The sequence below is a fragment of the Balaenoptera ricei genome, chromosome 12, assembly GCF_028023285.1.
Source record: "Balaenoptera ricei isolate mBalRic1 chromosome 12, mBalRic1.hap2, whole genome shotgun sequence".
Lineage (NCBI taxonomy): Eukaryota > Metazoa > Chordata > Mammalia > Artiodactyla > Balaenopteridae > Balaenoptera > Balaenoptera ricei.
The window spans coordinates 87201108-87217764 of NC_082650.1; the positions used below are offsets into that span (position 1 = coordinate 87201108).

General features: G+C 40.4%; 1 protein-coding gene across 12 annotated transcripts in view; it reads right to left on the minus strand.

Annotated features, from left to right (window-relative positions):
- FAM135A (family with sequence similarity 135 member A) overlaps positions 1-16657 on the minus strand; it is a 119811-nt gene that overhangs the window by 16115 nt on the left and 87039 nt on the right. For 8 of the 12 annotated variants that reach the window (XM_059941825.1, XM_059941824.1, XM_059941819.1 and 5 more), the window contains 8 exons: positions 14187-14260; positions 12697-12851; positions 10115-11888; positions 8426-8595; positions 7216-7307; positions 6619-6716; positions 4356-4507; positions 2658-2768 (listed from right to left, as the gene is read on the minus strand). In XM_059941825.1, coding sequence (XP_059797808.1) covers positions 2658-2768; positions 4356-4507; positions 6619-6716; positions 7216-7307; positions 8426-8595; positions 10115-11888; positions 12697-12851; positions 14187-14260 — 2626 coding nt within the window. Of the gene's footprint in view, positions 1-2657; positions 2769-4355; positions 4508-6618; positions 6717-7215; positions 7308-8425; positions 8596-10114; positions 12477-12696; positions 12852-14186; positions 14261-16657 lie in introns of all 12 variants that reach the window. The other 4 variants (XM_059941827.1, XM_059941826.1, XM_059941830.1 and 1 more) reach the window with 3 other exon arrangements.

The following is a 16657-nucleotide window of genomic DNA, read 5'->3' on the forward strand; positions in this document are numbered from 1 at the left end:
GGAGAAGGGGGCGTACAGGAGGCAGGGTAACCAGTCTGGAGGCCACAGCCATAATCTAAGTGAAAGTGATGAAGGCTGGACTGAGGCTGTCACAGAGGAAGGAAAGGGAGGCTCCACCAGCTGCCAAGCAGGCCGGCGTTTCAGGGCTTGGTAACTCAGCAGATGCGGGGAAAGGGAGAAAGAGGAGTCAAGAAGAACTTCTCAGTTTCTGCCGGGGTAGATGCAGAGAGGTCAACGTGAGGGGAAAGAGGAGGTGTCTGAACACACCGCACTGCAGGCACCCATGAGACGTCTACGTAAATATACTCTGCAGGCAGCTGCACACACAGGTCTAGGTGTGCTGATGCTTGTAGGCCAACAGAAGGAAGTAGGAAAGTCCTTGCTTGACGGCCTTGACTTTCGCAGATAGAACAGGAAACAGAGCCATTTGTGGAAGTGCAGGCAGCAGTGGTAGTTTAAGCCTGAGGAAAAGAGGTGGGAAACTTTGAAGGGAATGAGTAGGAAGCTACTGAGAGGTAACCAGACAGGGAGGCCACAGATCTACAGCAGTAGTGATGTGCATGCCTGTGTGTCCTTTGTGGCAGAGCTCAACAGGCTAGGTGAAGAAGCGGTAGGACAGGTTTGCTAGTTGGCTAGATAGAAAGCAAAGGGTGACAGTGTATGAATGATGAAAGTGATAATTCACAGAGTCTGAGACGGGTCAGGAAGGGGATGAAACCCTGAGGCACACGGTCATCTTAAGAAGATGGAGTAGGGATCTCAACTGAGTCTAGAAAGCAGGCGAGAATAAGGGAGTGAGAGAGAAAGGACAGGCTACTACAGTGACAGAGTGGAATACTGGTTGAAATTTCTGGGTGGAGTGTAGCCATGGGTAAGGGTTCACAGTGGAGTGGAATGGAAGGTTACCAGAGTTGAGAAAGGCTCTGTAATGCTTGCTGAATCATCTAAAGGGTCGGCTCATCAAATTACCAAAAATGACGCCAGGATTAAGTATATTAAGATTCAAGAAAAATATCTTTTCCGGGCTTCCCTGGTGGCGGAGTGGTTAAGAATCCGCCTGCCAATGCAGGGGACACGGGTTCGAGCCCTGGTCCGGGAAGATCCCACATGCCGCAGAGCAACTAAGCCCATGTGCCACAACTACTGAGCCTGTGCTCTAGAGCCCGCGAGCCACAACTACTGAAGCCCGTGCGCCTAGAGCCCATGCTCCGCAACAAGAGAAGCCACTGCAATGAGAAGCCCACGCACCACAACAAAGAGTAGCCCCTGCTCGCACAACTAGAGAAAGCCTGCGAGCGGCAACGAAGATCCAGTGGAGCCAAAAGTAAAATAAATAAAATAAATTAAAAAAAAAAAGAAAATCATACAATTAAAAAAAAAAAAGAAATATATCTTTTCCTAAGTGTAACTGTGTAATAAATATTTGTCAATGCACTCGTCAAAGTTCTCACTGAAGATGCAAGGAGGGCCCAGGAGAGCATTCTGCTGAAGAAGACGAGAAGGCTGCGGCTCAAAGGGAGCAGTCTCACGCGGCGGTGGAGCAGTCGCGACCGGGAGGGATGGAAAGCAAGAGGACGGGCTCCCGCTCTAGGTGGGCCTCAGTAACTGAGGAATCAAGAAATCCAGCTGCTTCTATGGCAGGCCTGTGTGGTCTGGACTGCTGCCTTTTGTTTTTTGGTAAATAAAGTTTTTTTGAACTGCAGCCACACTCACTAGCTCATGTGTTGTCTATAGCTGTTTTGGGGCTACAGTGGTATGTTGAGTGGTTACAGCTGAGACCCTATGGCCCACAAGCCAAAACGTTTACTATCCAGCCCTTCAGCAAAAAAGCGTGCCACCCTCCGCTCCACAGCCGGGGGAGCGGGCAGGCGGGGGCGGGCTGGGCAATAGCCCGCTTTCCGTGATGGCTCCACTTTCAGCAGGAAGCGGAGATCACATTCCTTGAGGAAGGTACAGACGAGGGCAGTCTGTTCTCCTCAAGCGGAGACCTCAGAGGACACAGTGGAAAGAATGTGCCGGGAATCTGTGGGTGTGAGGATGAGTCCGGGAGAGCGGAAAGGTCCCAGGTGAGGTCACTTACAGAGCGTGAGACCGAATGGCCAAGGACCAGCTGGGGACTTCCGGGAGTGAAAGCTTAGAATACACATGCAAGATGGGGAATATATTTAATAACTGGTTGAGTAACAGGATCCATCCAGTGGCAAGAATTTGAAGAAGGAATAACTACTAATAGTTTCGTTTCTGACATTTTCCAGAAATGCTTATAATAGGAAAGTAAAACAAAAATGTGGCCGTTTAAAACAAAGGCTGAGGACTGGGGTTGGGGGCAGCTAGAAAGACGGGAGGCCTAGGACATGCAGAGGCCTAGTTCAAAAACTTAACTTAGAGCTGGTATGAATTATAAATGCCAAATTGTTTAGGATAACTTCAAAGTAGCTGTGCAGCTCACAAAAAATAAATACAATCATGTAAAAAGAAATTAAACCATGTTATCAATTGCTTAGTTTTAACTGTGAGTCTATTTCACCATTAAGAAATAACAACCGACTGATAGTTTTTTAATCACCAGAAAGACATGTTGATAATTGATTTGTTAAAGGTTTATTTTTAAAAAAGTTTTCAAGTGAGTGTTTTCAAAACTGTTTCTATATACTTACCGGCTTTATTACTAAGCTTGTATAAGAAAGTCTGGCGAGGGTCTGAATGATCTCGACATGTCAGTTGCAAAAGAGAACCTGATTTTTTCCATTTCTGCATAAACCACAGACCTAGAGAGTTATAAATGGTATGTGATATGTGAGAGTTATAAACCGGAAATATATAGTACCATATGCCAACGTTATTTATTTTAATATATATATTTCACTTCAAAATATATCTCCCAAATTAGCATTTTGTTGGCAAATAAAAAATATATTTGCAAAATATTTCCATTTTCTGATAACAAATACAAACATACAGACACACAGAGGTTAACGATGGGTTAACGGTGGTTGACGGAGGGCTTGTTATTTATTTCTACCTCATTAGGTAATGAAATAGGTAATGGTCTATGAAGAACACATTTGGAAAAATTACACCTTTAGATATATTCGTTCAAATTATAATGAAGCAGAGGGGGAGAAAACTTTAAACACAGTAGTAGATCCACATGCCTGAGCACGGAGCCTTTACAGACAATCACAGGTCAGTCATGGGAGACTAACTGGATAAGGACCAACTCTAAGGATGAGCAACTGGGTAATGTTTTCTAGTAACAGCTGAATATAATTTAAGTGTCATATTTAATTGTATTTCTTTACATTATCAGTTACCCGTATTTAAATGCATCTTCCCCTTAAGTGAAACCTCAATCACTCTGGAGCTGGTTTTCAAGACTGTAGACTATTCATTTCTACTTTTGTTGATTCTATTACTGAGGTGAACAGGGGAGGAAAAGAGGGAAAAAACCCTTTAACTGTTTAAAGCTGCCAATTGGAAGTCTATCTGGGGAAAAGTTTAGTGAAGAAAGAAATTCAAAGTACTGCATCTGATTCATACTGGGTTCTATTTTGTACTATTTATGGATCTCATTTTTCTCATGCCCTCTTTTTGAAACCGTAAAAATCTACAACTAGCTAGATTTTGAATACCACCATTTGAAATGGGATACAAAGGAAAATGGTATGGTTTATTTGTCAATGAAAGAAGTAGAAGAGAAAATGGAAATAAGAGTTTCAAGGCTCAATGAAAAAAGTCAGAATGAAATCTAATTCTTACAATGGGAAGCAGTTGACTAAACTATAAAAGCCATTTTAAAATTCTAAAGGAAAAACAAAGCCAAATAAAGGGCAAATCAAGTATCAGATCCTTCTTAATGAGAATATTTATTCTAATCAAAATTGGGGTCTTAATTTTTACTTTAATTTCTTTTAAAAGTTTAGAATTTATTTTCTCATAATATCCCTTTATCACTATCAAACCAAAATCAGAGTTAACGTTCTATATAAAATATTTTATAACTTTAAAATGTATTAAGCGTATTTATTTGTTATCTGTTCAACTAAGGGAACAACAAAATAGCCTGTTTATAAGACTAACATTTACTGAAAATATTTTAACAGTTTAATGATAAAAAGGGAAAAAAATGCTCTTGTGACTTGACAAATATCTCAATATGACATCATTTTCTGAAATGAGTTTTGTCAGCTTATTTCATGTGCATGACAAAATAGAAAAATAGATACACCTTTTGTTTCATGAAATTCCAAGTACATGACAAATCTGCTCTAAAATAAACACCAGAAAATATTAAATTTGTATTTAAATCTTCTCTCCACGCCATAATTTTTGTACTGGACAATAAAACTTCTTACCTGTATTAACAAGAGCACTGCTATTGTAGAGCGTACCAAGGTGAGGTCCAGAGAGTGATAGAAAGGTATGAAGTTTGTCAAGGTAATATTGAAACCGTGGCCTTGTAAGCACTGAACGGATTATTAAATTGCCCAACGAATGTCCAATAAAGCTATAAGAGAAACAAAATGACATTTCCCCTATAGTATTAGTTTTAAAAACAAAATAAAAGCTGCTATCACTATACATAGATGTGAAATATTAAGAATTTAAAATGTTCTAATATGTTTTAAAACTATGGTTTGATACTCTGAAATGACATAACTTAAATTTTGAAGCAAAAAATGTGAGAGTGTAGCAGAAAATTCCTATTATTATAGTTTATATACTTGCTCTATAGAAATAAGATATTACTTATCAGAAAATTTTTACTCCTAGTTCATAATTGCTTAGAAAGAAATACATTTTAAAAGCGTTAATATATTGACTAGATGATAAATTTGCATCTTTAGGTACACACACCAATTATTTACCTGTTAAGTCATGATTTAAAACAAAATAATGAAGTTATACGTATAAGCATGATTTAGGAGACATTATATCCCCATTTCTCTTATTCTCTGGTCCACACTCCAAGGTGGGGAATTCTCTAAGTACTTTCAAGCCACAGGAAAAAAAAAACGTGCATTTTCTGACTGTAAGTCTAAAATTATACCAAAAGAATAACTAATACTCATAAAGCATTTCACCTTTATTAAGGAATAGTTTAAATCAAAAGAGCCTTTTTGCCTACCATTATTTTACGATAGTATATGAATCCCTCGGGACAATTAACAGTGAAAGAAGAAAGCCTGAAAGCTGTCTTAAAAGTGGTTTACAGATATAACTAGTTTACAGACATAACTAGTTTACAGATATAACTAGTGAGAAGCTGCAAACTTCCTGAAGCTGTGAAGTAAAGTTTGATAACGAACAGTCCTCAATCAACCAAATCAAGCTTTTGGATAATGGTTGATTATAACTGACCATCTAATCTAAAAGAGGGCATACTTTCATGGATGAATAAAAGAACTGAAACAACAGACTTATTTTCTCATCATAAAATAACAAATTAATAAAAGGAATACAAGATGACTACAGAAAATTTAGTAAACAGATGAAGAATCCATAAATGAAGAGAATGACTAGAACAAGAAAACAATCTCTCTCCACCCTCCACATACTTGCATCTCCCACCATATTTTAACAGAAATCTGTTTTTAAACAGGGACTTCAAATGAAAACCTGCTCTCTCTGTTCTTTGTTGCTACTCTGTACTTCGAAGTGGAAGCAAACTCTACAAAAGCCTAGAGTATAAAGAGCCAGCTTCTTCCTCTAACCCAGCTGGGATGTGAAACTCATCAGTTTACTCTACTCTTTTCGAGGCAGGAAGATTAGTTTTGACTTTTTCTTTAATTCTTACCGGACTAGAAGAAACAAATGCTTTTCTCTCCCCCATGTCTATTCACAACATCTGTGATTAAATAATAAGACATACTGATTTGATCATCATCTCCTGCTTGTGGAAAGCTGCAAGAAATTTCAGAATATTTCACCACCTTAAAAAGAAACTCTACGTTCCTTTTTTTTTTTTTTTTTAAATAAATTTATTTATTTATTTATTTTTGGCCACGTTGGGTCTTCGTTGCTGCGTGCAAGCTTTCTCTAGTTGTGGCAAGCCGGGGCTACTCTTTGTTGCGGTGCGCGGGCTTCTCATTGCGGTGGCTTCTCTTGTTGCGGAGCACGGGCTCTAGGCACGCGGGCTTCAGTAGTTGTGGCACGCGGGCTCGACAGTTGCGGCTCGTGGGCTCTAGAGCGCAGGCTCAGTAGTTGTGGTGCACGGGCTTAGCTGCTCTGCGGCACGTGGGATCCTCCCGGACCAGTGTTCGAACCTGTGTCCACTGCATTGGCAGACGGATGCTTAACCACTGTGCCACCAGGGAAGTCCAACCCTACATTCTTTAGCTATCACCGCCCCCCGCACCATCTCCCCTCTCCCCCAGCCCTAAGCAGTCACTGATCTACCTCTATCTCTATAATTTTGCCAATTCTGGACAATTTATATAAACAGAATTATATAATATGTGGTCTTTCCCTAAAATCTTCTTATTTTTATTCTCTTTAAATTAGAATTGCGGTATCCTGTATTTCAGAACAGGACAACAAAATTACCAGAAATTCTGTGTGATTTTTCTATAATTCATAAAGATATAAAAACAATTTATATAATATTATAAAAGTTACCTTATTTTTGAGACTGTTAGACTATATATCTGAATATATTGTATTATCTCGTCCAGAAGGCGATCAGTCATGCTATCAAAATCAGCAAAAGTATCATTCTAAACAAAAGCGAAATCGATACATTATATACGGAATATGTGTAATTACATAAAACACTGAATATAAACATTATTTTTAATTTAGGTATTGAAAATATGGTTAAAGACCAGTGGTTTTTAAAGAAGTTAGTGAATGTAATATTCATTATATTAAAATGAACAAGTAGTGAATTTCTAGGGGAAAAAAAGGCTCACTGTTCTTAACACTTCATTTAGATAATCGTTTAGTCCACTATCAACACTGAACATAAGGTAATTTATAATGGTTTAATTAAAATATTTGCACAGAATGTGAAATTCTAGGAATTTTGCACATGTAAAAAGCTCATAAATCAAACTGTAAATCACTTCTACTTCCTTAGGCTATGCATTAATTGTTAAACTTCATAGAAATCAGAAAAATTATTTCTACTACTACAGGCATTTTGTAGTCAGCAAATATTTAGGTAGAAACTGGTAGAAAAATGTGTGCTTCCACTGAAAACACAGCTATCTGTACCTGATTTCTCTCAGACATAAGAAAATCAATTCTTTCCCCAGGCAGTCCAAGTTCAATGTAAGTTTTTACTAACCGGAGATCTGCACTGTTACCTAGAAAATGGAGAAAGTGAAAGTTATACCTAAGGGACGAGATAAAGCAAAAGGTACAACGCGCACCTTCATACTCTGTTACGCTTCTTGGGGACAAGCGTAGGCCTACGCCAGCTGTGAAGAGACAAGGCCCTGGGAACCAGAATCCTCAGTGTCTATTTCACAGCGGATTTCCATCAGCTGGCAATGGCCTCCAACAGCCTATCTCTTCAGAGGTCTGGTCGCATTGATGCTCTCTCGCCACCGCCCCCCCACCCCAGCAGTGTGTCTGTCTCCCTCCCTATAACATGGGAGAGTGTGTTTCTTGAATATTTCAAAGAGGAATTTACCAGAGATTCTACTGGGCCAAGAAGGCTTTCTTGGAGGATAATTCTTTGAAAATTTTATTAGTGGGGAGAAAGAGGTTAGTATTAGAGATATTTTATTTCTTAAGAGTCATGGTTTTGTTTTTCTTAAAAAAAATCTCCAATTTCATAAGCATTTCCTAGCTCAGACCTGTGTTTAGCATTTTTATAATCCATAAAATCTTTTGTCAATTTGTTGCTACAGAATCACCTTATAACACAGTAATACTCTGCTAATCCAGAGATATTTGGTGTCTTCTAACACAGTTCCTAACCAAGAAAAATAGGCTGCTGAGTAACCAAAACAGCTGTCACAAAACCACAGCAGTAAAACAAGGTATTAAGAATTTAAGTTATACCCTGATTAATCAGTGAATCTTTAATTCTTAGGTATTGATTTTTCTTGTCCATAAGGTTTAAAGCAGCAAGCTAAAAGGGAAGCAGAAAGATGATCAAAGGGAGACAAAATGATTGCCACGAGGTGACAGCTGACAAAAATAATAAAAAGAGAGAAGACAGAAGAATCCGAAGTTAAAATAAATAAAATGTTGGCATGTGGATGTCAACTCCATGGAAAATTTACTTTACGAAGAAATCTAATATTATACTCAGCAAAATTAAGCACGTCTCTGTTTTAGAGAGTATTTAAGATTTAATTAATATCAGCAATTTAGAAATCTTTTTTCAGGTCAAAGATTAAATAAAACTAAATGCGATCTACTAGGAAAAGAAAAGATTGAGTCGTTACGGGTTACATGCACAGACGTTACATACCGTCCAGGCCGTGCACACAGACGATGAGATGGACTCCGTGCTCGGAACGGTCCTCCTCCTCCTCCTCCTCCACACAAAAATAGGGTACTGAGGATGCCAGGAGAGGAACATCGCTGTACATGAACCCGGGGAGCTTAAGGTGCTCCAATTCTTCTTTCGCCTGAAGGAAGCTGAAGCAAAAAAGCGTAACAGACACTCGTTACTAAGTATTATATTCAGTTTTTAGAACCAAAAAGATAATGTGCTGCATTTAGAGAACTGCAGAAGAGGAAACCCAGAAATATTTGATTTTAAAATAATGAAAATATGTGGGCTCACCTAAATGATTTAGAAATCAGAGAGTAATTTTTTTTACTATTTTTTAGTACATATTCTGATCAAATACAATGAGTATTTAAAGCCTGACATCACTTGAAATTATTCTTTTAAACTTGAAATCCACTAAGAAAACACCGGGAACGGAGTTATGCTTTCTACTGAATTTTATACTGTATGCATAGAAGGGATGGGAGAAGTACTGCCCAGAGGACAGTCTGATGCCGACCCTGTGATCAAATCTTGCCCTCTTTGCTCCTTTTTAATCTTACATAAAAGGAAAAGAAGGAGATATTCTACACAGTGTAGCAGTGAGAATGGCAGGTATAGTATGTAGTAGATGAGGTGATTTGTATTTTTCTCTAAAAATACCCATACGAAGGAACAGAACTAAGAGGGGGATGTGATTAAGTAAAATTGGTGGCACACACTCATTTACTGATAGAACAAGTGACATATCTAATCAACTTGGGGACTGAGAACATCAAAAATTATTAACTATCGTAACATGAGATCACTTGGACTGATAAAAGTAAAACTCCAAGAAGCAGATGAACACTAAACTGAGCGGCACACACTGGGTGGAGAATACAGACCACTGCCTTCACTAATGACTCAGAAGAGTCTGAGGTGCCCAGGAGGCGGTGCAACCTTCGGCTTCCTAGCACATTACAAGTCTTCAGTGGGCTGTTCTCACCTTGCTGGGTTCACTAGCTGTAGGCACCATGGATCTTACTTATGTGTATACATCAGAATGATCTGGGAACTTAAAAAACCTACAGTGGATACGCCCAGACATTTTATTCCAGGGAATACCAGGGAATTATAATTCCATGTGGAATAAGGTAGTAGAAAACCAGTGCCATGCTAGTAAACCTATGTCATGCTCAAAATTTTCTGGATTTTTTTTTTACTGGTCCAGGAAATCCCAATTCTGGAAACACTGACTTAGCTGAGGCAATCTAAGTCTGGTAGGCTTTAGGAAGTTTCTAGCAATTATCTACTATTGTCCTTATTTGCTAGATATAAAACCTAACTTTTGTCTGGGAGTTAACCAGGGGAGAGATGAGGTATTGATGGGAAAAAAAGGGTTTTAACTTCAATTATTCCATACTTCTACCATAAAGCTACCAATGGAAAATTTGTATCAGGCAAGTCGAGCCTACAGAACAGGACAATCACACAGGGAACTGCAGGTCTGTCTGTCAAAGAGCATACTGAGTTCACTGCTCCATTTCAGACAGCTAATCGAAGAAGCACTTTCTGTATTACAGAAACCAGAGAACGTGAAATAGGTATGTTACCAGAGAAATATACATATATGTCCTCTCTCTCTCTCTTTAGTAGCACGTGCTATTGTGCTCCATTACTTACGCTTGTATTTGAGGTTTTGGTGAATTTTCATACCAGGACAGTGATGAGGTGAAGTTGTAAGAAGCGCTGCTTGGCTGCTTTGTAATGGCATCACATTTACTCTTAGAAGAATACTTAACACTACAAGGAGACTCTCGTGGTGCAGACGGGAAGGACAGACAGCCGGAAGCACAGACAGTAGGCATAGTTACACCATCCCTCAGAAAGTCACTGCTAATCTTTTCAGATTTGATCAATCTTTCTTCTGCCGGGGCACCTCGGTCTGTACAGTGAGCATCTACTGTCCCATCCAGGGCTGAGTCACCTGTCTCCTCATAATACCCATTTTGAACCATCTGTTGGTCCTGCTCTTCTTCCTCCTCATCTTTACCCTGTTCCTGCTGAACATTACTAATTTCTTTTTCAGAAGTCTCCTTCTGAGGGCTAACTGAATTGCTGTAGCTAACAGCACATGTGTCAGAAGTATCTGTACTGCTTTGACAGCCAAAATAATTTTCCACAAGCCCTTGCTTTACCATATCAGGACTGGCTGAAAAAGGGTCACTGGTACCCAGGGGAGTTTCGTCTTTAACTGTAGGGGCTTCTGAATACATTTGTTTGAGATTTAACGCATCGCTATTTTTTCTTTTCACAGTTCTATCTTCACTGACGTCTGTCCTGGTAGAAATGGAAGCTGAAACGACACAAGGGGTGCCTGAACAAACCAGTCCTGAACTTAACGGAACTGCGGCCCCTGCAGGGTCACTAGATTTATCAGGACTCTGGGCGTCTTTACACACAGTGTCCGAGTTAGGTTTGGAGCTGCAACTACTTTTCACATCACCGGAAGTAACTTCATCTGAAAAAACAAATTGTAAAGGGTCTTTAGTGCTTGAATTTAAGGAATGTATTGCTATCATTTCATTGTCCAAATGCCCTGAAAACACGACACTCTGCTGTTGCAAGAGAATACTTGACTTTTTCCTATCGTCACATTTTGGCACATCAATCGTTCCTAGATTCAACACGGCTCTGCTATCGCTTAGGTGGCATTCAGGCACAACAGATTTCTTAGGGTTTTCATCAGGTGAAAGCTCATCGTCAGAAGGCAGAGAGTTTATGGACGTTAAGGATGACTGGATCTCACTGAAAGCACTTGTGCTCTCGGTACAGTGGCTGCCTAGTGAAAACTTTACATTATGATCCGGCTTCATCAAAAGCTGAGGAAATAACCTTTCGTTATTGTAAAGACCTTGCCCTTGTACAGTTTCAAAGACTAGGTCAGGGTTTGGATGTGTTGCAACAGAGCTTGGTTCACTTTCCACACCTGAATCTGAGAACCGAGATGAGGCACACGTGGCACTAATATCTGGTAACTTAATTGAGTCTGCACTCACTACAACATGATATTCTCTTGTAGAAGAAGCAGGTTGATTACTTCTTAGCTTAGCTAATGATTCTCCAACAGAATGACACTTTGCTTCCTGCAAAGCTTCCTTTTCAAGTGTTACTTCTATAGATTTAGATTTACCGTTAGATTCTAAGGACTCAAAGTTGGGTAGTTGTAGACTATCCACAAATATTTCATCTTGTCGAAGCTCTGTCCAAGGTCCTATTTTAACAGTTATTTTCTCTCCACTGAAAGGGTCTTTATTAGAGGGCTTTACTTCAATTGTCCTAACTCCCGAAGTGGGGGCAGTTTGATGATCATGGCAATCATCTGATGAACTTCTGGATGCCACACTGTGTTCCACTTGTGCAATTTCACTATCGTCCTGGGAGATATCAAGTTTACCTGAAATGGACAAATTTGCACAAAGATTTAGGCTGCCAGAGTTCAAAGGATCAAACAGGTCTGGTTGCATATTTTCAATATCTGGAGACTTTTGTTCAGTTCTCTCTGTATTAGCTGGCAAATAGCTAGCTTCCTTTTGACTTGTCTGTCTGCTGTAGGTCTTTAGGTCAAAATTATATCCACATATTGTGGTGTCCAGACCTTCCTTCTGACTATGTGAAGGATTGCCTTCAAAGCTTTTAAAGAGATCATTTGATGCTGTACTTTTCAAACATTTGTAGCCTACCAAAACCACAGAATCCTTAGAGTTCTGTTTTATTAATTTTTTTGTGTTTTCAGGTTTCATTGTTTTCATGAGCTTAGTAACCTTAACCTTGGATTTATTTGATTCTTCACTCTTTCCTTTTAGAGACTTTGTTAGCTGCTTTTCACCTTCTGTAGACCAAAAACTGGAGGCCCCAGCAGGTCTGACTTTCAACTCTGGGCTGGAAAGTCCAGCTAGAGAGCTTTCTTCAGTCTCACATTTATCCATTCTACTGGACTCTGATCTCTGAAGACTCTGAATTCCCATCCAGGGTGCATCTAAGTCTTTTATCCAAAGAAAAAGAAATTCAGGTTTAAAACGAGGTGTAAGAACTCATATGATTAAGACTACTTTCTCTGACTATAACTTTCTAATATCCTCAAAAATAAATAAAACTGGAGGGGGGAAGACAGCCCCACATTAAGGAATGGCTTTATGTATATTAGACAGAATGTACTGAAAATGACACACACAGCTTACATATTTTAGTTAGATTACACTTACCTTCAGTAACTGCATCTAAATACCTGTCTTCAAAGATCACAGGTAACGAATTGAGATCTCCATCTAATTCACTGCACTCAATAGGCAGGGGTGGGAGAGAGCTGCAGAAGGCAGTGTTTTTGAGAGCGGTGCACATCTGGAGGTGACTCTGAGCACTGGAACACATGTCTTACGTCAGACTGCAATCTAGACAGCCACACCGATTTCACCGCATCGTCTCTCCGGGACCACCCCTCCTCAAGACACCCTCCTTACGAAAGAGCGCCTTGGTCAGAGATAAAAACTGGTACGATGAAAATTATGGTTTGTGGACAAAAATTACTGACTTATAAAATTACGGTTTACTGATAAATTATTTAATTTCTATTATACTCTTCTATACTTTTAAATGTTATTTCAAAGTGAGTCATCTGTGCTTAATGTCTGAACATCCTAATAAGCTGAGAATAGCATAGAGGAGAAAGACCAAAAGCTCAAATGCCTGCTAACGATTTGATGATAATGTTGAAAAAAAAAAGTTAACCCGTACTGATGAATACAATTAACAGCTATTTTAAGAAAGGTATATAACTTTCTAATGCAAAATAGTTTTTTTTAAAAAACTTTCTTACGGAAAATTTGAAACAAATCAAAGTACACAGAACAGCACCATAAGCCCCATCAGCAAACATTTTCCCTTCTTGCTTTGTCCGTACCTCCACTCACTGCCTACCCACACACCCTATGATTATTTACAGTTGTCTGTTGCGGCATATACTTCACATGCACTGAAACAAACAAATCTTGGCTGCACGATTCTGACAAACGGACACGCGATACAGAACATGTTCCACCTGTCCAGAGAGTACTCTCACGTCTTTCCAGGCAAACTCCCAGCCCAAGTCGACACCAAGACAACCATTCTTCTGACTTTCTTCACCTTAGTCTTACGTGTTCCAGAACTTCATATAAACAGAGTCGTATATTCTTTACTCTTTTATATCTGACTTCTTTCACTCAACATAATGTCCTCAAAATATTCTTTAAAGCCAAAGAAAACCAGATCTAAATGTACTCAGTAGGGAAAGTGGAAGGCATCTACTCAGGATATTTGAATTGTAAATCTCCTACATGACAGCAGGAAGTGCCAGTCAGACTCCCTGCGAAAATACGTAATACATAACGATAAATGTAAGAGAGTCTGACCTGTGAAGATAAAAATACAGCAAGATGGCCCAGTGGAAGGCTGGGGCCAGGGACTCCCAGGGGTGGGGCAGGTCTGTGTGGGGAGGGGTAGCGTCGCAGTGCGCTTCTTTATGTAAGGGCGGGGTCTTTAGTGAAGTAATGCGTAAGATTAAATGCAATTTGACTAAACAGGAGCTTTCTAAACGTCAAATTCTCCTAATTTCTTTCCTTGTAAATATTGTATATTCTGTCACTGATAAATTCTGAGATGATATCTTAGGTAAAAGGAAGTAGAATCATTTAAATTTTGGATTTATGCTACTCACTGAAGTTCCTGGTATGCAATGGCAGCTTCTCTTGGATGTTCAAAACAAAAGAATGCCTCAGAAAACCTGCGCACCTGGAAAATTCCAAAAGGGAGTATGAATAACATGGCACATTCAAAAAGTCAATCAGGAAATGGGTGGCAGGGAAAGAAACCCCCTGTGAGAAGTACTCTCCCTCCTCAGGGTCGCCAAAGCACTGTATTTTGGTACTTACTGCAAGAGTTAAAAGAAAGAACAGAATGTAGGTAAGAAATTTCGTTTTACGTTATGGATCCACCATTCATCCTCCTTGAAGATGGGGATTCTGTGTGTCCTATTTACCACGACATCCCCACACCAAGAACAGCGCCCAGCGCACAGAAGAACGGTGGGACCAGCTAGCACTCCCCGCTGCTGGGTGCCAGGCACCCCAGTACGCACCAGCTGAGCTGACGGTGGACCCCCTGGCTCTGTGACCTTCGGCATTTCACCTTGGAGCCCCGATGACTCTTTTTCAATCACACTTAATACTTATTCTTCATAGGGGGTTATTGCAAAGAATAAACAAGATAATGTATTTGATAGCAGTTTTTAATCTGCAAAGTGTCTATAAATATAAGCTATTACAATTACCATTGTAGCATTCACCACGTTTTTTCTTAAAATAACTGTATATGTGAATTGTCCCCCCTCCTAATGTGTAATGTTCTTTAGAGCAGGAACTGTGTTTTGGATGATCTTTGCCATCCCCCCAAAATATGCCTTGGTATGTTACAGAAGCAAGTACTTGGTAAATACTGGTCAAATCTAGTTGAATATTTCTTCCATCATATTTGTATTCTGACCCTTTCATTTCTAACTATGCAGGAAAAGGCTTTGTCAGCTACTGGAGCAACTGAAGCAACAGTAAGGGGATGGAAAAGATATTTTGTTTGAAGGGTACGTGGAGGAGAGAGAAATGATATTACATCTTGGAATTATATTACACCTAAGATTTCTTTCTAAAGGGAAACACAACTTAGGGGTCTTTGGTTTTAAATGTACAATGAGGGGCTTCCCTGGTGGCGCAGTGGTTAAGAATCCACCTGCCAATGCAGGGGACACGGGTTCGAGCCCTGGTCCGGGAAGATCCCACATGCCGTGGAACGGCTAAGCCCTTGCACCACAACTACTGAGCCTGCGCTCTGGAGCCCATGAGCCACAACTACTGAAGCCCGCGCCACAACTACTGAAGCCCACACGGCCTAGAGCCCTCGTGCTGCAACTACTGAGCCCACACGCCACAACTACGGAAGTCCTCACGCCTAGAGCCCGTGCTCCACAATAAGAGAAGCCACCGCAATGAGATGCCCGCTCACCGCAACGAAGAGTAGCTCCCGCTCACCACCACTAGAGAAAGCCTGCGGGCAGCAGCAAAGACCTAACGTAGTCCCCCCCAAAAAAATACATATTCAAAAAAAGAGTCAAATATTTTAAAAGCCAAATGCAGAAAATTATGTATTGTACGCTCCCCCTTGTATTTTAAAAAAGAGAGGAGAGGCTGGTGGTGATGGGGTTCTGGACATGCTACCCCAAATTATGGCACCTTGGCACATTGAATATCTTAAGGTGAAGAAATTTAAGAAAAGGAAGAGCAGGAAAGTTACGCTGACCTCCTCACCAACCCTTCTCCCCTAAAACAGGTCATAAAACCCTCATGTGAGAGGTGCCCTCACTATACCCAGAGGAATGGAACGTCCATTCCTATCTTCCAAAACAAAGGAATGCCAAGAAGAAGCCTACAAACAGGCCTTGCTAATAAATTCCCTCGGTTTACTACAATTACTTCATACTCCTTAACCTATCATATTCCTCCATGAACTGTCAACTCTTCATCAAGCCTATCATAAAATACTCAGGTCTGTTTCTTTGGGTCTTCATTTCCTTATGAAGGCTACCTTGTCACATAAAACTTATATTAAACAAATTTGTACACTTCTCAGGGCTTCCCTGGTGGTGCAGTGGTTAAGAATCTGCGTGCCAATGCAGGGAACATGGGTTCCAGCTCTGGTCCGGGAAGACCCCACTTGCTGCGGAGCAACTAAGCCCGTGAGCCACAACTACTGAGCCTGCGCTCTAGAGCCCGCGAGCCACAACTGCTGAGCCCACATGCCACAACTACTGAAGTCCGCGCGCCTAGAGCCCGTGCTCCGCAACAAGAGAAGCCACCACAAGGAGAAGCCCGTGCACCGCAACGAAGAGTAGCCCCCACTCACCGCAAATAGAGAAAGCCCGCGTGCAGCAATGAAGACCCAATGCAGCCAAAAAAAAAAGTACAGTGAATTGGAGAAACGTTTTATAGGTCATCAAGTTATAGCCAGTTGAGTTTCTGACTTCCTAAGCTTGTCTCCCTGAGTTGGTGAGACTGGGTCTTCAGAGGGACAAGTTGACAGGGGGCAACGAAACGTCTGTGGGAAGGATGCAACTGTCTTCACCTTCAAATGCTGCTGACG